Source organism: Aythya marila, assembly GCF_965140915.1.
Source record: "Aythya marila genome assembly, chromosome: 2".
In the NCBI taxonomy this organism is placed as follows: Eukaryota; Metazoa; Chordata; class Aves; order Anseriformes; family Anatidae; genus Aythya; species Aythya marila.
In genome coordinates, this window is record NC_139043.1 from 23,881,148 (window position 1) to 23,901,902 (window position 20,755).

At 38.3% G+C, this 20,755-nt stretch overlaps 1 protein-coding gene across 1 annotated transcript in view; it reads left to right on the forward strand.

The window, feature by feature from the left end:
* Nucleotides 1-19,607, forward strand: part of LOC309875293 (pituitary tumor-transforming gene 1 protein-interacting protein-like) — a 28,581-nt gene extending 8,974 nt beyond the window's left edge. The window contains exons 4-7 of the mRNA XM_082754554.1: nucleotides 1,141-1,249; nucleotides 4,870-4,938; nucleotides 11,572-11,618; nucleotides 17,939-19,607. Coding sequence (XP_082610680.1) covers nucleotides 1,141-1,249; nucleotides 4,870-4,938; nucleotides 11,572-11,618; nucleotides 17,939-17,988 — 275 coding nt within the window. The 3' untranslated portion in view covers nucleotides 17,989-19,607. The remainder of the gene's footprint in view (nucleotides 1-1,140; nucleotides 1,250-4,869; nucleotides 4,939-11,571; nucleotides 11,619-17,938) is intronic.
* The last annotated feature ends 1,148 nt before the right edge of the window (nucleotides 19,608-20,755 follow it).

The window sequence follows — 20,755 nt, forward strand, 5'->3', positions numbered from 1 at the left end:
TGTGATTTGACTGTTAAAAGAAACTACTAGAAAACTGGTAGGTTGTCCATCGTACCATCTTCGAGGCTGGGATCTAATCTTTCGCAAGATCTGTGAAAGATGCGTGTCAGTTAGACACAAGTTGGTGAGGTCAGTGGAGAAGTAACTCTCACTTATGCATGTGGTCAGAGAGGGCAGACTTTCAGAAAAAGTCATTTTCTGAATTTGAGTTGCTCATCACTAGTACCCCAAAGCAGTAAAAGCTAGAAGTAGCATGTGCAGCTGCTTTTTATGGCAGCATAAGGCTGCTGAATTTTGGCAGAATTCAGAGGGGAGAAGTGAAGCTTTGCTGCCACCCCATCATGCTTTGAAATAGCAAGAGAGTGTGGGGTGGAGGTATTTCTGTTTTTAATCTCTGTTGCTAGAACCTCCCTTAGTCACTTCATTTTACGCCCTTTAAATAGCTCCCCAGAGCTGTGTCCATTGCTTTGCTTATGTTTTCTGTGTTTGTTTGCTTCTCTGGATGTGTTCTCCAGAACTACAGATTTCTGACTTCTTTTATGAATGCAGTCCTGTCTCAATTTAGACCAGATATAGTTGTTAGAGCATACATGTATGCTGTTAAAATAATAACTCCTGTCCATGTGTTAATTGCTCTTTGGATGTAGGAAATGACTTAGGTAGTGTGGAGTGGTTTTTTTTGTTGTTGGGCTCCTTCAAATCCCCTGCCTGATACTGTCATATCATTTGATTTTGCTCTTTCTCTCCCTGCTGCCTGTAGTGTATACACAGTAATGCTGCACCTACATGACTTTTTGTTCACCCTGTACAGAGGCTGAGGTAGCAACTGGGGGACAAAACTGTGGAACTGCACCAGAAGATTTATGTAATACAAAGTGTTACAGAATGAATGTTTAATAACTTCTTGTATGTAAAGAGCAGCTTGTTTTACTGTTTTCTCGGTGCAGATCATGCATAGTACCTAAATTCTAATGATATGCTGAGTTTTAATTGGGGTGATTACACAGAGTTGTGACTTGGGATTTTTGTACATAAAGCTAATAAAAAAATGGGAGGGGTTTGGGAAAGAGTGGAATAATTATTGGAAAGGTAAATGTTAATGCTGGAGTCTAACAAGTTGAATGTATTCATATCTTTCAGTAAACTTTGAGGCTTTGATCATTGCCATAGCTGTAATAGCTGGACTCATTCTGGTGTCCATAGCCGTCTGTTGCTGTTACTGCTGTTACTGCAGAAAGCGTTCCAAGAGGTATTTATTTGTGTATTTATTTGTTTCCTTTACTAACTTTGGGTGCTGGTTTCCCCTACCTGCCAACCTGCCATTCTACTTTCCAACATACTAAGTCTTTTAATTTGGCAGTTAGTTATGATAACTTTGTATTTGTTTGAAAAAGACAACAGAAAGGAGGGGTTTAGTGACATGAGTGATTCTGAAAATGATGCTGGAAGGATGGTGAAGTGATGTTAGGGGCAGAATTACAGACATGTTTTTTAAATAAGCTATTGCTTTACAATTCTATGTTTTATATTTCCTTGTTAAGACCAGACATGAAATATTTGTATGGCTAAATAAATACTTGTTTCTTGTGATAACAGAATGGATGACTTCTTTTAAGGCAAGCTCATGGTACAGCAAAAAGGTAGGGAACATGTAACAGAGCAACATCCTAGTGTTTGGTGGTCATGCTTCAAAGTTCGCTTCAGGGTCTGTCAGCACGCTATCAGTATCTAAGTGTGTTTGCCTGGTCCATGAAATATTCTAAATGTAAGATGATAATTCTTTGCTCTAAGATACTAAGGAGGACTGACTTATTTTCAAGTAAAGTAATACTGCAAAAATTAAATGTCTTTTAGATCTTGGAGGACTTGTAAAACTTTTCTACTGGTGTACTTACTTGATTGGCTGATGTCCCTCAAAGTGGGGGTGAAACAGTTGATGAGCAGCTTAAACACAGGCTCAGTGCTGCCATCTGAAGTTATCAGTGCTTATTTCATAATAAAACACCTGAAAAGCTATGTTTATTGCTACAGCACAATGTTCTCCTCTGCATTGGTGAAGTTCTAGGCTTTTGGGCAGGGTAATTTCAGCTAGCTCTGTACCCTTCATGCTTCAGCACTTCTCATGTGAACAAAATGCGGGCCTTATTTCTTGGTCTGAAATGATTTTGGCACTATTTCAAGTACTTCTAATTCATTTTTCTTGTTGGATTCTTTTTTTTTTTTTATAATTTATGCAGTCATGCAGTGGCTTTTTTCAAGCCACTGAAAAATGGTACACTGGCTTTCAAGGAAAAGAAAAAAAAATTGTCAAAAAAAAAAAAAAAAAGAAAAAAAAATTGTAATTCCCTTCTCTTTTCCGTGAGGAAGATGCATGTACCTGTTTTCCTGGTAGATTGGTTCATCTTAGTGCAAATCCATCCTAGTGCAAAAATTGGTGGCTCTTTAGCCCTGTGCTGATAAGCCTCGAAGACTGTTTTAGATTTTTTGTAAGATCTGCCAACTTCCTCTCAGAAGAGCTGTATTGGTTCCAGTGGCTGACATGCCAACAAACAGAGCTTGATTCCTGCACAAAAAGAGATTTGTGTCAGACCTCAGTGTTACTAGCTAAGTCGTCAATCACTGCTGTAACATCTAATTCTAAATATAGAGGGGTAGTTGAGAGTTGGTTTATGTCAGGGCTCCAGAGGTGTCAAGCTTAATCTTCTGACACTTAAAAGCTGTAAAGGTCTTGTCAAAGTGGGGTCCAGATTATTTCAGGAAGACCCAGAATGTATTATTACGCTGAAACCTGAGATATTACTGGCTCTCAACCCACTCATTCCCAGCAGGAATTCTTTTGCTTTCTGATTCCTTAGGTCTGGGAACTCTTCTTCCACAGAGAACAAAACCAAAACAAAACACCAACAACTTTATACTTTTAAAAATTAGAAAAAGGAAAATTTGTAAAAGGGTAGTATTAGATCTGCTTTATTGTTTTTGATCTATCTTCTCATCTCTCAGGTATAACCTTGTTTGGCAGAAGCATTAGTGTTCCTTTGGAGAATTTACAAGCTGTAAGAATTTATTAGCATTCAGATGACAAACTCGTTCGTTTTTCTTGAACAAGGAATATTTAGAAGCATTAATGCCCACATTAATGATGTAGTTGGCTCACCTGGTTCCATCCCTACCACAGAAATCCTAGGACTATTGATGCATTGTTTCAGTTCATTATTTTTTATCCTTCATTTGGATTTTGAGTCTGGTTCCGTGTACTTGCAATATAATTAATTGCAGAACTGTAATAAACAGACTCTCATTGATGACTTCAGGATATTAAAAAAAAAAAGTGGTTGTTAATTCCAGATTTTCTGACTTTGAGGAAAAACTCAATTCCCTTGCAGTATCTAGAATCAGGTGTAATTTTATGTGCTTTTTTGTTATGGAAAAGAAATACATTTTTTGAATCCTATACCATTGTTTCGCTGATTTGTTGGTTTTGTATTTTGCAACACTAAGATGAAGTGAGACAATTGCATAGTTAAAAGATACCAGCGTCTCCAGTGAAGTAGTTTTGCAGAAGGATGCCCAAGAATGAAAGCTGCTGGTCTTCCAGGACATGCAAAAATGGGGAATTAATTAGTCAAACAAAAGGATGCCTTTCTAGTAAAGGTGCATCTGTTTCTTGCTGCTAATACCTGCTTGTCCCCCAGACTTTTTAACTCTTCAAGTGGAAACAAAAATGAAGGGACTAGAACATTTGTACATGAAACGTTTATGTACGTTCTGAATTACTGGCTTGCATTTAAACAGCTAACATGTTCAAATACATGATTGAGCAGATGGAAAATTTGAGTTTGGTTTACAGTTCTTATCTGTTAAAACATTACATGTGCTGTAATTAACCACTGGATGTCACTCTTGCTTAACTTGTGTGCTGGTTGTTGCAGATGTGTGGTACTAGAGCTGTCTATTAGCAGGTGTGTTAATAGTGTAAATATTTAAATCAGACATCTTCAGAGAGTGTATTTAGTTCTGAAAAATTAACAATTTCTGGAGAATCATGGCAGGTGTCCATTCACAAATCCTGAGGAATTGACATTTAATTCTGTCAGAAACAAATAGCAGACAAATATTGTTTGGCACGTGTTTTAGAGTTCTGCAACTCTCATGTGGCACCTCTGATGAATAAGTGAAGCTGAGCTTTCTCAAAAGCAAGTCACAAACCTTTCCTTAAGGCAGGCAAAGGCTGTATGTTGCAGCTCTTACTGTGCTATGTAGCTTAAGAGCACGCATTCAGTAGAGCATATCTGCACCTGCACAGCTCAGCTCTACCATGTAGACTCAGCGTTTCCCAGAGTCATGCAGCAGTTGCACTCAGGTAAATTCTTGCTTACTCCATAACAAGGCAGGCAGCTGCCAAGACAGTTCATGCAGACCGCTTTCCTGGGGCCAACTTGGGATTGGATAGTGATGGTTGTTGGGAAAGATAAATAGTTCTGGCACTGAAGTCTTATGAACCATCAATCTTTGAAGGTGCAACAATGAACTTAACTGTGTGTGTAGTAGGCTTACTCTAAATGGGGTGTGACACGTGGGGAAAATGGCAAGCAGGAGAAGTCTGCGATGTGTCCTTCAGAGGCTTTAAATTGTCCTGTGGAGTTGGAATGGCACATTGGAAATGGTACAGTGGGTGAAATGTTTGGGTGTAATAAAATTGTGAAAGGGTAATTGTACTTTTTTTTCAATTATACAGCAATGAAGTTATACATCGCTGTGAAGAAGTCTCAGATCAGACTATAAACACTTTTCAAAAATAAGTGTCAACACTGTCTAGCACTAAAATTTTTTTTCTCCTCTTCTGTTTTCCTTCTCTTGTTATTCTTCTAGTAGACGAGATGACGAAGAGGAACAGTTAGCTAGAAAGAGAGAGGAGCGAAGACTACAGTCTCTTCAGAGGTAAGTTTTGGCAGCTCGATATATAGCCACTTCTTGGTAATACAGGAGTATTCTGCCCTTCTAAGGAATACACAGAGCACTAAGCAAAAAGTCCAATAGCTATTGTGAACTTTGGCATAATAGTGGATTTTTACAGAACTGGGCTCAATGTGAGATTTGCAAACCTGGTTAGGAGACTGCATTTCCATGGCTTAACAGGTGCCTCTGAGTTAGATATCGTGAATTTTGCTCAGGAAATGGAAAACTTTGCGTCAGGTCTCGTTTTAGACTTAGTCCCGCGTTGCCATTTCTGTTAAAGCTGTGTAGAAATAACCAAGAGTAATGGTGCTACAGAGTCATCCCTGGTACAGCGCTGTTCGGTGAGAACAGCATCTCTCCAGGTGAAGGATTTTATTACTTTAGTTCTCAAGTGACTGTTCAGGCTTTTACATTGTTTTTTAGATAAACAGTTCTTATAGGTAAGATCGTGATACATGGTACCTACCTAGCCTATGTACATTTTGAATCATAATTCCTTTTGAAGTCTTTATTTTGGAGATTGACAGTGGATTAGCTTCAGCAAGTTAAGAGGAGAGTCCTAACCCAACTAATGCTAGGCTTGGAGCTGTCAGGTGCGGGTCTAAGTCTGTAGAGACTTGGAAAGGAAATTGATCCTAAGTTGCTGCTTCCTGGTTATGTTTGCTAAATACTTGGTGGCCGTATAGCAGGTGAGCTCCTTTGCTGCTGTTGCTGTTTTCTCCTGAACTCAGATTCATTTTTCGTGAGTAGGGACTGCAAGGGGCAAAGGTGTGCTTCCAGTTGACTCCACTCAGGGAACTTTTGGATGGAAGCATTAAGTTTCTCATGCAGAAATACTCCTTTCTTTTGACACCTTAATGTGGAGCATGTTGCAACAGCAGTGTGATTGCTCTAGTAAATTCTGAATTCTCAAGCTCATCTGAGACACTGCTGTAACAGGGTGTATGTCCATGGGACCAGCCCTCACAGCTGATCTAGCAGCGATGACTAGCTTAACAATTTATTGTAACATGGGACTGGCTCCCATTTGATGCTAGTCACATGCTTTTCCATAAATATATGGAAAAAGTCACATGCTTTTCCATAAATATATGGAAAAAGGGCTTTTTCCATATATTCATATCCTTCTTTCCTTCTGTTGTGTCATCTTTTGCCTCATTTTGAAACAGATGTGTCAATCTGTGGTCGTAGTTCTCCTGAAATGCTGCCACGTACAGTTCTCTTAGCACTAGTCCTTCCTATTAGTCATTGATAGTTTCCTGCCCTCAAAAAAAGGCATTCACCAAGTGAAACATTCCAGGAAGTGTTAATTCACAGGTAGCCATCTATTCTTGTTTTCTTGTTAGCTCATATCACTCTTTAAATATGTGAGACAGTGAGAGTACAGGTGTCCAGTGCCGCCTTGCTGCAAACATTTATGACGGCCTTTGTCTATTAGCAATCTGCTACATCCTGTGGTTGAGCAGCTTCCACCTGTACATCTGATAATGGTGCTGTTACACAACAAAATACAAGATGGTAGGAAAAGAAAGAGGATTTTGCTTGGTTCTTGGTCTTGAATTCTATTGGTTTTGGGTAAGATGTGCATAAAGGCACCAGGAGGAAAAATATGGAATTCCCAGAGCCTAGCTGGGGTACAGAGTATCATGAAATGAATCATTCTGTGTTCTGGACAAGTCATCTGAAAAATTCAGTGTTGTGTCTTACGCAGCTAACAGCTGGGCATGATATGCTGCTGTTGCAGCACTTTTGTCTAAATTCTATTCAATTTTTTTAAAGAGAGAATCAAATGGGTCTCGTAGGGAAGACGTAAATGGTTATAGTAAAACAGAAGCCATCCTGTAGGATTGCTTAATGCCTGCTCGCAGTTCACTAATTGATTTTGAAGATGTAGGGAGAAGAGAAAGAAATGAAGGCAAGTGATATTGTATGCTTAGAAGGTAGCATCTAATGTAATTTCTGTGCAAGAATGTCCTGGCTTGATGGAACAAGTCATGATGGCAAAATGTCCTGAATACACTAACATAAAAAGGTAAGTTATGCATTTGTTTGAACAGTCAAGCAATTGATATTTTAGAATGTAGCATGCTGTATGATTGCTCTGTCTCTCAAGCTCACTGAAAATAAAAAATTGCATTTTTTTGTACTGTTTCTTTGTAGGTATTCTTTGGATTTTTTTTTTCAGTACAGGTCCTATGCTTTGCACGCCTGTGCTTGCATTGTGATTTTGTTAGTTATAATATCTTCAGGGATAATCTCATCTAGTTGTGTGGTGGTTATTGTGCTTCATTAACTATTATGTGCAAGGTTTTAAAAAATCATAGCAAAATATCCTCCAAGATAACTTTTCTGACACTATGAATACTTCCAGAGTTGGTATGATGAGATGTTCTTTAAATGCCAAGTCATCCCAACACAGCTTGCTAAGACTAATTGGCTACATTTCTTCAGGTGTACCAATATGGATACTAGTTTTTCCTCAAGAACCTTGACAAGCTGGGTCCCTCGATCAATGTTTGTCACACTGTCTAATGTCAGGAGATGACCTTTACAAAATACCTCAAATAGGCATAATTTTCAATGTCAGCAGTATGTAGCTGATGTGTAGCCGCATTTATTTACCCTTCCTAGATAGGAGTCATTCTGACTAGTTTAGATTTCTTGAAAACTGGATTGGTGAGGGTGAAATAAAGAACAACAAATGAGAAAGAGAGAGCTTTAATCTAAAGAAAAGGAATTCCGCGAGCAATATCAACATTTTGTTGTATGTCAAAACCACGTGCCTTGTGCTGAAATGTCCATCCTAAATAACATGTAATGTTGAGCGAAATCAGCACTTAACCTGCATTCATTCTAAAGCAATGGCTCATGACCAGGGGCACAGGGGATAATTGTGTACCATAACCTTTCCACTGTGATGTGTACATCAACTTCAAATTCTTAATACAGTTAATCTGTAGGAAATGCCATGCTTCTGGAGGGTAGGGTTTGCTGTGCACGTGCTGGGCTATGTGCAACACAGAGCTGAGGTTGAATCTGTTCTTGAATTAAGGATCAAGCATCTCTGGGAGCAGGCTGCCCTGCCAGAGCGACTGCCGCAGCTTTGCAGCAGTAGCTGTCTTCCCTAGCTTGCGTCAGGACTGACTGAAGCAGACAAACTGCTCCAATTGCAGGAGGAAACATAACTGCAGCCCTGGGTATTTCCCATGGTCTGAACTTATGCTTATGATGTGCCCAGGGATGGATTAGGAGGGTCATGGGGAAACAAGGTGCAGGCTAGAACACCTCAGCCTACCCACTGCTCTCTTCCTGTATGTCTTTCTGAAAGGAATCGCTTGTAGCAGGTTGCAGGACATAGTCTTGCAAGCCTTTCTTGACCATTAAACTACAGAGGAAATGCTGTATTGTGTTATGTGGTCTGTCCTCTCTAGCTGCTAAGGACCTGCTCTTTGCCAGCAGTTTGCCCACTGGAACTCCTCTTTCTCTCCGTGTATTTCTGATGTCTGGTATTGTTGGAAGTCTTGATGGATCACTGGCACAGATTGCACAGAGAGGCTGTGGCAGTCTTCATCCTTAGAGGTTTCCTACGCTGTCTGAACACAGTCCTGGGTGGCCTGCTTTAGGTGGCCGTGCTTGAGCAGCAGGATGGAACAGATGACCTCCAGAGGTCCCTTTTGAAACTTAACCACAGTGATTCTGTGAACTTAAAATTTGAAGGAATGTGGTCATATACTGTCCAGGAATGTGTTAGTCTCTAGAATCTGTAAATATATTATTACATTGTTGAAGAGAAACACAAGTAAATATCTTAAAATAGCTGCTACTACACATTGGTGGTCAGTAAGGATGCTTGACAGCTGGTGTCTAATAGTCTGTTTTCTACCACTTTATCCCTCGTCTTTGTGGCTCTTGGCCAACCTACCTCCTGCCGGCAGTGTAGACATCTAGATAATTTTCTAAGAGGTTATTTGAAATAATTAAAAATGTCGTTGTTCTGATAATCTTTAAAACCCACTTCATGTTCTCAGCCCCTTGACATTGTTTATGGGAATTCTACAAAAATACTTTATGAAGATTGAAAATCACTGCTGTAATGTAGAATTTGTACTTAATGAGGAGCAAGAGGCAAAGGAAATCTGGATTCAGTTTTTAGCTATGAGTATAGAAGAGAAATTGCTATCTTATTGCGTAACTTTAATCTTTTATTTGACTTTTATCTACAAGAAAAATCATTTAAAATGGCATCAAGTAGTATATCTTTTTCTTGTTTTACAGCTGCAAATATGTAGTATGTTTGTTAGATTTGTATAACTTGTAAATCATGATTTGCTAGCTGATAACCAAAGAACAGCAGCGATGTCTTGAATGAGAAACTGCTGAGTATTATTTGGTAGGGTTGTGGTAAGGGAGAACAGTGTTTGGGGGGGAAATAAAGGATTGCAATTAATTTACAAATAACCAATTACGGAAAACTATGGATTGTTATTATCAGGAAAAATACATTCTTTGCTTATGACACTGAGGGCAAATTGTAGAAGCCAAGAATTTTGCATGCTGAAGAAGGAATAATAGCAGTAGTATTAAGAAACAGAACCAAGTTGGGGGCACTGTACGATGACACTGGTTGATCGTAGTGTAAGATGTTAAAAGTAAGGCTCCTTCGGGTGGCTCATTCAGTCACTCTTCAGAATTGTCTGACTCTGCTCAGTTGATGTATACCTAAGGGTTAGTGTGAACGGATTTTGTCATGGATCCTATTACACGGTAGTGGCTGCCTGGCAAAGTTTGAACGTTCCCCAAATATTAATGGTTTTACCCTTCAGACTTAAAGCCTTAAATTATTACATTGTTTTAGATCTTATTTTATTTTTTAATAGTCTTGGGGTGGTATCCCAAAGTATTTTGAGATTTAAGGCTTATACAGACTGATTTCAAACACCCTTCTGCAGATACTTAGCTGCTTTCTGTGTTTGGAGGGTTCAGATGAATTGCTGAAGCACTGAGATTTCAATTGAAACTGCAGCAGTGAGTCTCCATCATTGGAGTTAAAGCATGCAAAAAGGTCAAATACATTAGTACCACCAGAAAAAACTTGGTTTGAGGTCACGTAATGTCACATGAAAACCATACAGAAATAAAGATCGGCTTTATACAAGAGAAGGCTGCTTTATGCAGATTTCTTCTCTTCTCTTCCTGAGATCCTGTGCCTCGTGGTTGTGTCTTAATGCAGTACAGAAAGTAGGAATCCTACCTAAGTAGGAAGCTTACCATCAGCAGGTAAACCCAACTTCTCCCTGTTCTCTTCAACCTCTCAGTCCTCTCAGCACCCTTGCTTTTCTTCCTCCTTCAGTGTGGCTAGGTTGTTCTGTGCCCCGTGGTGCCTGAGCCCAAATAGCAGAGTGGGATAGAAAGGAATAGGATAGGTATCTCAGAGCAACAACAGCAGAAGGTTTTGGGTCAATCTCCTCTGTTTGGTTTTCTCATCACACTTTATCTGCAAGCCTTCCAGAAGTGCAGTTGCAGGGAAAGGCCAGTTCAACCCTTCAGATCCACAGGAAACAGGATAATTGCTTCTGAGGACGCACAGAATCTGATTAGCAGTAGGAATTGTTTGAAGGTAGAATATGCATAGGGCAGATGGAATCTTTGGTGAAGTAAGCTGTCAGTGCCTAACAGCTTTTTGCTGAATATGTGTAAATTAGAATCGGGGAAAGTCACAACTTGTCTAATTGGGATGTTTTTTTTATAGGGACAACAAACAGCTGATGTTTTTTATGTTAGAGGAATATTCTTTTGTCAAATTTTGTCCTTTCTGCAAAATAAAAAGAACCTGGATCATCCTAGTGAAACAGTTATGTAGGAGCTTTGTTTTTTTTTTTTTTTTTTTTTAGTAAAATATATGATCCCTTAAAATGAAGATAATTTATCCGAGAAATGATGGAATCTTTTCCATTTAAAATTCCTTCATTCCTTTGCCTTTTCAAAAGGGAGGGGAAGAAGAAATCAACTTCACAGACACTTAACTTATGAGAATGATCGAAGTTTGGCAATGCAGTATTGAAAACTTATAATTAGAAGAAGTAACTGGAGGCATCCTTTTTTTTAATAGCACTATATTTTAATTCATTCCCTACGTGGTTACCATTCTGGATTTTAGAAACTAATAGTTTTCACTTATACTTGCTGTACTGCTTAAACAAAACAGTTAATACAGTAGCTTTTATCTTCATAAAATTATTATATTGAATAGTGATTCTGAAGCACACTGATTTCACAGCTATATTAACAATTATACTCCCAGCTGGAAAGCATCAGAGAATTCTCCAGTATTGCTACTTGCTTTTTTGTTTTTAATGTGCATACATCTGGGCACATTACTTCTATATAGGAAAAATGATGCATTTCATTATGCTTGGAAATATATTTTATTTAGTGATACTATTGATTAGTAAAAAGTTACAGAGAATATTAAAGACAAAATACATAACGGATAAATGTGATTTTTTTGAAGTTTGTAATTGTATACTAAAAATGTTGTAATGTCTTTCAGCTATAATTGTATTTTACTCACAGCTTAAAGCAGTCTGAATGTTCTGATGCTTTTATTTGTTGCAGGAAACATGAAAGAAAACAGAAGCATGATGAAATACGAAAGAAGTATGGTACGTGGTAATCTTGTTTCGATATTCAGTGTCTAAATTTATTCCTTTTTCCCCTTTTCCTAATTATTTTTAAAATTAATGGAAGAATCAAGCTGCTTTATGAGCAGCAGAACTAATCAAACCCAGTTTCCTACTGATGTGTCTTCTGTCACCTGAACACCTGACCTCGTTGCTGTTATGCTCTGTCTCTTCCCCTGCTGCCTCTCCTGCTTGGCAAGAGACTGTGCTGGATGAGTTGTTTGCTTGGGGTGGGCATTTAAATGTATTAATTATAATAAATTGTTCTTTCTGTCTCTTCCTAAGTAAGAGCACTGATTTTTATTCTTGAACTCGACAAAACAATCTGGTTGAAATTGGCTAGCAGACCCGTGGTTATTGAAGAAGGACAGACTGACTAGCAGATAACAAACTTTTAAAATCAATTTATTAAAAAAAAAATAAAAAATGATGGAGAATTCAGCCTGATTGTTGGGTTTTGTTTGTTTTTAAGTGAAGCTGTGGTCCAGTAGGAGACTCCTATCTCGAGACTGTCAGACCAGATGTGTTGTATAGGAGGCTTTTATTATCTAGGCTTGTCAGTCCTTTTGGTTTTCAATTTGACTTGTTCATAGGGTTAATAGCACTGTGTATTCAGAGACAGATATGCTAAAACTATGCTGCACTTATTATGCAAATTACAGTAATGTCAGAGAAGGTGATTCAAGGGGTCTGAAGAGTCGCTCAAAACTGATAATTTTCATCCTCCTCTTAAACTGATTGGCAGTGTCTGGCAGTGCCTTCATGAATCTGCAGCGTATCCTTTGGTTGATGCAGAAGTAACACAGACAGCCTCTGCAGGGAAGTCTCTGCCTGGGGAGTATTTGCAAAAAAATACACTTCTTTACTGGAATGGAGGAAAAATGTAGTGTTATGCTTGAGCTGCAAGAGGAGGAATGTTGTAGAAAGAAGAGTTTTTGTTAAAGTCCTGTGGTATTTTATAGGATAGTTGACCCTTTTCCCCTGCCACAATTCAGTTTCAATAAGTTTCTTTGAATTAAGCAGTTGACAGGAGTAGTCCAGATTAAATAAAGTGACAAACAAAATAACACACTACTTGTGCTTGTTTCTCCTTAGAAGAGACCCTAGAGTTAATCTTGACAAATTTGAAGCATTGGGATAGATCTGGTGAAGAACCTGCATGTTCAAGATAGTGGCTATGTCTCCAAAATAACCATGTGTTGCTGTATAGATAAGTAACTTTGTGTATCTTTAATGCAGTGCAGCTAAGAGGAGCAAGCTCACTAGGTTCCGACTTTGCTATAACAGTATATCAAAGCACTGTGCAAGGGTTAAGTGACATTTCAGAAGGCTGCATTCTGCTCATGAAACTCATTCACTTGTCTCTGGATGGCCCTACATCTTTGTGAAGACAAGCTTCTCTTCGGTGCTTAACATCAGGATGGCTTGGTTGGATCTTGTTGGAGTACTTGAGTTTTCTGACAAGTGTTAAGTGTGATTCTGTGCCTCTGGAATAGATGCAGCAAATTCAGAATCTAGCTATACTGTACACAGCTGAACAAGTGTGTCATTTTGCCCCCACTTGAGGCATGCTAGTCCATCAGTGACTTAATTAGGAACAAGTTCCTGCATTCATTGTGTTGGTGGGAGGAGCACCTTCTCGTCAGACATTCTTCCCTTTGAGTAGTTATACTTTGCAATGCAGTTTACCCACGAAAGATCATAATTTAACTATCAGACATAAATTTCAATAGCAAATCTCAGAGGTTTATTTGTTGCCTTGTTTGCTAGTTATAGACACTGCATAGTCAGAGATCAATTTATACTGTCAAATAGGTTTGAGGCCTGAATTCCCATAATTCATTGTTTGCCCTGTAGGAAAAAAAAACTCATAGAAATATTTGGCATGTACTGAAAGGATCTATATAGCTGAGGAAAAATGAGGCAAAATGTAAATCATGGAATTCCTAAATATTGCTAATCTGTACAGTTTATATTCTGATAGCATGCAGCCAAATGGCTCTCAAAATAAATCAGTGGGACAATGCAATAAGTCCTGCTATAACCTTTAATCTTGTCTTAATTTTTTGCTGCCTAGTAAATGTGTATGTTAGCATATTAAACATAATCTAATAAATTGCAAAATAATCTAGGGTTTCCATAATTATTTGCAGCACTCTTAGGCAGGGTAGAGAGGATTCTCAGTTAAGCAGGCATGGATGAGTGGCAGAATGACAATGACTTTGTTAACCTGACTCTGTAGATTAAGATGATCATGCCTGAAATTTCAGTATTTGGTTGGCTTTAAGGGAATGCCTTTTCCCATTTCATCCACCAGCTTTCCTTACCCCATTTAAATGGTAATTACACATTTATAATGCATTGCAGGTGTCACTCTAGCCACAGTCCTTTGGGAGCACTGGAAGCCATAGAGAGCTTTAGCAACCAGGAATACACACTTTGAATTGTTTCTTTGTTGCAAAATTTGATAGTATTTTTCATTTGCTCACATATATGAATGCAATATGATTACACAAATTATATGTTGACTGTTAGAAAATTTTAAAGGAGAATTCAGAGTACTTTGCAGCTTGTATAGCATACAAAGGAACTACAATTTAATTGCTGCTGCATTTGCTGCTATTGTATGTTCAGTATAGCATTAGTAAGAAGCTGCTTTATTCTTTATTTCAGGATTTTGCCTGGTATTAGTGGAAGGCTTCTGTATCTCCATTTTTACAAAATGATTGCCTCTCATGGTTTTGGGGCTTCCAAACCACTTGCTTCAATTCTGCAAAGGTTTTAATAGTTACTTTAGTGATACATAATCCTATCTCCTTTATTTTTTGCGTGATGCTGATTTTTATATTCAGGAGTTTCAGTAAATGTTCCTTCTGGTCAGGATGCATACTTATTCATGTTGACCTTCTTTAGGTCCCCTAAGCAGGGAGATCATGTATTGCTGCACTTAATGCTGTTTAGTTTGTATGTTAAGAATAAACCTGTTAATTGGGGGGTTAAAAATAAAGAGGAGAAATGTAATAAGGGATGAAGATCTGCAGCATATCACAAACTAGTTCAATTTTTGCAGTATATACAGTCTCTTGTAAGAATTCTGTTAATTCTATTTTTAGGCAGTACTGATATGTGGTGAGGGTCAGTCAGGTCTTGATGACTGAGAAGCTGCATAGTTGGCATGGTACATAAATGAATATGCTAGAAAGAGGCATTAGATTCCTACAACTGCCTCGTCATGTCATATATATTAGAAAGCCTCATTATTTCGTAGAAGCTAAGGAATGGTACTTTACTATCATGCCTTTCGAAACTTCCAGTGCTGTTTAATACTGGTAAGTAGGTCAAATAGTAATCTTGTAATGAAGTTAAATAGAAGATGCTCTTAAGCTCTTGTAATTGTCCTGCATATTGATCTTTAAGTTTACAGTAACCTAAAATGGACATTATTGCAAACAGGACACTTCAACCTACAAATGGCTAACGTCTTTGAACCTGTACATGTAAATTACAAGTTGGGTAGTTGCTCCCATGTCAAATGGGAAACAGTTAGGAGAGACAGCCTTCGTGTCTGGTTCAAGGCAGTCTGCGAGCTTTAGTTGCACCAGACATGCAATCCAATTAGCATAGGCTTGCAGCCCCTCTTTAAGTGTCATGGCTAAGAGCAGCTGTGGCAGCTGACAGTAGCTTTTTGTCATGCTGCTTTTTTCATCTGTCTCTCTAGATTGCTTTTGTCCACTTACTGGAGCCTGAGACAACTTCTTCAGTAAGAATATTGGTGCAAGTGATGAGCTGCTGTCTCCTCGTTTAATATAATCTAGTGATCTATTTAAAATGCTGAGATTAAAAGAAATTCAAACCTTGGATGCAGTTTTGAAAGCAAGACTGAGTGCAGAGGTTATCTGATGTAACTTCTGTGGCTATCTTCATTCAGGAGGAGGGCTTGTCATTTTTCGTAGAGTACCTTCTTTCCAGGGAAAAGAATGTGTGAAGTCATGACCAATGATGCTCACACAGGATTCACCCACAGTTCTTAATGCCTGAGCAGTTTGGTTCCAGTATCGTGCAGTAAAACAGATCAGAGAACTTCAAGTTAACCTAAAGCATGTTAATGCCTTGTTGGTGGAAAATATCTGCTCACTGTCAAGCCTGTTAGTTCATTAAAACTAAAGCAAATATTGTTGAGAATAGTGTGTAAAAATGGCACATTCACTTGAACTACTGGGTCTAGCTGTCTGAAATGTTTTTTGGTTATGTGTTAGAGGCAGGGCAATTAGGACTACTTGCCCTCTTCAGAATGATATATGAAGATTTCACCGTAGAAGTTTCATACCTTCCTCTGAATAATTTGAAATTGGCACCAATTCCATTGAATCTCAGCAATTTAAGTTGTGAGAGAGCGATGCTGAGGGTTTTACTGCATTACCTTCAGATGTATGAAGTATCAAGTACGTATTTTGAATGAATTATAAGAGAGACATAGTAAACACTTGCCAGAATATATAGAGAAGTATGCAATCTAACTAAAATCAGGAGAGTTACAGGTGTGTGTGTTCTTTTCAGGTAGAAGGTGACTTTTTTAGTGTACGTTTTGTAGCTTTAACAGGTCACAGACATTTACTGGTTGAGGCAACTCAACCAATGGGGACACCTTCTTGATTATCTTAGTGATTATTATTATTATTATTTTCTTTTTTTTTTTTTTACCAAGACTTAATTTTGATTTAGAGAGAACCCCTTTTATCCTTTTATTCCAAAGTTAATTTTGTCAGGATATCTGGCACCCCCTCCTACAGCTTTGTGGAAGATTGTTTTGAGATTTCGTGCCTGGAGTTCTGAGTGGAACTGCTTTCTACAGGTTTAAAGATACAAAAATCTTGATCTGATGTGACTGACTTATTCTTTGGCAAGTAACAGCCATTAGGTATGAGGAGGGCTGGTTTTGATTTTTAACTTCTTACAAATTGGCTGCTTGAAATCTTTACAATTTGAATAATTACAGGAATTTTTGTGTGTATTCCTGAATACTTGCTGTTCCCTATCAGGTAGTCTGCAGTTGCTGATACAATAATCAGCCATGCTTCTTCCTTGGTATCTTAAAACTTGCTGGTAGTTTGAAAGAAATGCCATAGCAGCAACAAGGTAGACAAGACTACAGTCTGCATTTGGTGTTTCTGAGTTTCAGATAGAGCAGTGAATTTTGAACACCTGTATGCAGGTGCATGTGGAAAAAGTATGCTGTGTGAAGATCTGAGGGGAGTTCCTAAAAGATTTGGTAGAGACAAGTATAGTCTTCTCTGCTGTTGTGAAGCTGAATGCTTAAGAGTTGGGGCTGTTTGGCTTTGCTATATTCTTTCTCTGTCCTAAATGAGTGAGCTAGAGAAGAGTCCAGGCTTGCCAGTCATCAGTATAAAAAGGTTGGCAAAAAGGTACTGGCAGTTGTGCTGTTCTTTCACAACAAAAGGTCAGCTTCTGGATTCTTATGGGGCTCCTTTATTTTCAGTACATGCTTCTGCCTAGCCTAAATCTGGTGTGTGGTTTTAAAGTCTCTTTGAAATAGTTGCTGTATGCAATAGTGATTGCTCAACTAATGCTTAAAGATGGTGTGCGTATCTGGTCACTCAGTAGAATTGGATGCCTTTGCAATGCTTTCTGCAACAATATTCTGGTTAAAACATCAAGAATCTTTGTGATGGAAACACACTGCAATCTGCTTGAAGTGATGCACTTGTTCTATCCCTGGAGCTTTTGGTGAATGCAGAGGTCATCTTCATTTGTTCTTAGAGATTGTTGTCCTGTCCTGGAAATGCAGGAAATGGCTGAAAGTGACAAATGGTTGTGCGTATTCAAAGCAGTACTAAGTCAAAATAGCAGTGCCTTACATTTAAAAGGATGGTGATCTTAAAATAGCTTTAATTTATAAGCTGGCCAGTCTGAATCTGCTCTTCCTGAGCCATCCCTGCTTAGATTTTGTAAACTTGTCTCTCACAAACGCGTTCTGTGGAGTATACCTCACAAATGAGAAATGTTTTCTCCTTAAGAACTTATCATATAAATGATTTTGGAGGGAGAAACCATGAAATACCTATTCGTGATAATAGTCTGAGAAATAAGAGTGTTTAAGAACAATTTCAATTTATTATTTCATTTGAGTGTCTGGGTGATGATAGATTATCTATTGCAAGACAAGAACTGTCTTCTAGTTTTGTTATATAGAGTACCTATTTCAGTGGGCTCAGTAACTCAAGCCTTATAAGCAGTACTGGTAAGAAAATGATTAATGCATTTATCTTATTCTTGTTTTGCAGGTCTTCTTCAGGACTCTGATAATCCATACAGCAGATTTGAGAATGAATAAAGCTGAGCACATTGCATTAAGTGTATAGCTCCAGAATACAGGAAGATTTTTTGTTTGTTATCATTTGCCCTGTGAGATCTATTTTTCCAAAGATTGTTCTCCTTTTACCTCCCCCACTCCCAGTTTTAAAACTAGGCGTGGATGAGGACTGCATGAAATACTTATTTCTTTTACCTATATAGGATGATTTTTTATAAATGCTTTTGGTTGTTGAAATGTTTGCTGCCTATATAGACATCTGTGTGAAACGTTACCTTTCTTAGTCTGTCTTTTGTTACCTTATTTAGATGGTTTACAGTCATGATCATGTATTTGAATTCAGTCTTAACTGCCACTTAAACAGTTGTTCCTGTGTTCCTAAATAAAGATTTTTTTTCCTTACTGTATGTTTTATAAAAATAAAAGGCAACAAGGAAGCATAGCTTCACACAGCAGAAATAGCTCATGTTTGTACTGAGGAGGAACTACAACGGGCACATTCTTAAGTGTTGTTATAGAATGAGAAGTGTTCTATTTTTTTCCCCCCCGGAAAAAGAGGAAAGACTAATGTGTAAGGGTTGAGTGAGGGGAGCTTATATGTGTTTGAGTAATTAAATGCAGTAACAGAAGTGCTAATGTATACTTCGGCTATATTAATGATTTTGAAAAAGAAACTACACAGCAAAATGGGCAAGATTTACTTTTGGTAAAATGTACTGAAACTGATGATTGACTAGATGAATATACACCTAACTTGAACCCTGTGAACATGTTCTCTTATAACTTTAGTGTTTAAAAAATAAAAATCAAATGTTGCCAGGATTCTGCAGTTTGTAATAGAGTAAGCGTGGTGGGTTGACCCCAGCCAGCAGCTAACACCACCCAGCCGCTTGCTTGCTTAAAGTGAAAGGGGGAGAGAATGTAACAGCAAAGGTGAGAAAAACAGTATGTCAAGACTAAGATGGTTTAGTAAGTGAAGGAAAGGGGAGGAGGAAGGGAAAGGAGAAGGAAAAAAAAAAAAGCCAAAACCAAATGATGTGATCACTACCTCCCTGAAGCAGACCTCTGCCCAGCTGGTTTCTGTGCACTGACTAGCTCCCACCAAAACACCCTCTTCCCTTTTTATTGCTGAGTATAATGTTGTGTGGCATGGCAAATCCCTTTGGTCAGGTTGGGTCAGCTGTCCCAGCTGTGTCTTCTCCCAGCTTCTTGCACAGCCCCAGCCTATTTGCTGATGGGGGCAGAGGGGGGAGGATGAAAACCTTGACATTATGCAAGCGTGGCTCAGCAAAGGCCAAAGAAGTGGTGTGTTAGCAACTCATGTTAGCCACAACTACAAAGCATGGCGCCATGCAGGCCATACTGTGAAGAATGCTAAATGCATCCCAGACAGTCCCGTATAGTAAGAAAGTATTTGTTTTTTAACCTTTTATTCTTTTCTATAATATGATTTATTTCCTTTCTCTCTTCCTAGAGGTGTTTCATTGGGCGTTTTTACTAACTTACCAATGTAATACAAGAAGCAAGGATCTTGTATGGTTTAGATAACCTCTCTGTGTATTATCCAGTATTGTACAGTATATAATATATTCATCTTATTTTTATCAATGTTCTTAAAATAAATCCTTTAATATCCTTAATTTGGTTCTGTTTAATTTTGGTCTTTTACAATGTTAACCTGGTTTAAAAGAAGTGATCAAGTATGAGTTAGAGAAGGGCAAGAATGTGGTTTTGCTTTTTGCTGTTTTCTGACAAAAGAATGAGAATGTGAGGGCATGTAGATGTGGTGTGAATTAAATCTTGTTTGTGCGTACAGAGGTGACTTACCATTCCTTCCAGTGCCAGAGTACCTGCCTGTACTTCAGCTTTGGTAACTATCTTCTATTGCTGATTTCGGTACAGTGTTTACTTTTTTTCACTGTATTTTTCTCTCTGAATATACAGTTCCTTGGGAATTTATGTAAAAATATGGCTCCCAGTTCCTGGATCTGTAGTAGAATTAGCATTGATGAAACAATGGTGCTGTTTTCTTTCTTTTTTTTTCTTAACTCATATTTAGCACTTTTTAATTTAATGTTTTCTCAACTCAGCTGTTCTCAAGTCTGAGGTATTACTCAAAGGGCTGTCTTGGGAGAATGATGGTCTGTGATAAGAGTGAGTTGATAGTGTGGAAATAAAACGTGCTGATGGTATTCCCTGGAGAGAACTTCTGCAAAAATGATGAAGGTCTGCCTGCTGTCTCCTGATCCAAGTAGTGACATTCCTGACTTAATAAAAACACATTTTTCTTCAGCACCTGCTACAGTATACGAAGGGCGGGCTGTCATGTGCCCTAACAAAAGGGGGAGGAGGGCAAACCTTTCTTAAGAAAAGACTCAAAATACTTCGGGGAAATGGACTGGGTGTAGAATAGTTGCCTTTTACATTTAAAGAGAAAGTTGAGGGAATGTAATTACAAATATGTGAACCTGGTGGTTGTGGCAATCAAAAAAGTAAGAATTGGTCAAATTTATTTTAACCTGTCTGTTGTTATATTCTAACTTGACAGTGTAGGCTATAATTTATACAAGTCAAGCTGGACATCCAGCAATGTATGATCTTGCTTATGCAGTTCAAGACCAACTCAAGTTCAATTTAGTGAGACCGTTGTGGGCAGCAGCCTTACAGCTCAGAAAATGCAGAAATCCCCAAACAATTCCCGGACTTCAGATTATTTAACCTATATTTGCGTGTTCACTGGAGGAGTTAATTGGATGGAACATATCCTCATTTCAGTATATTAATTGCA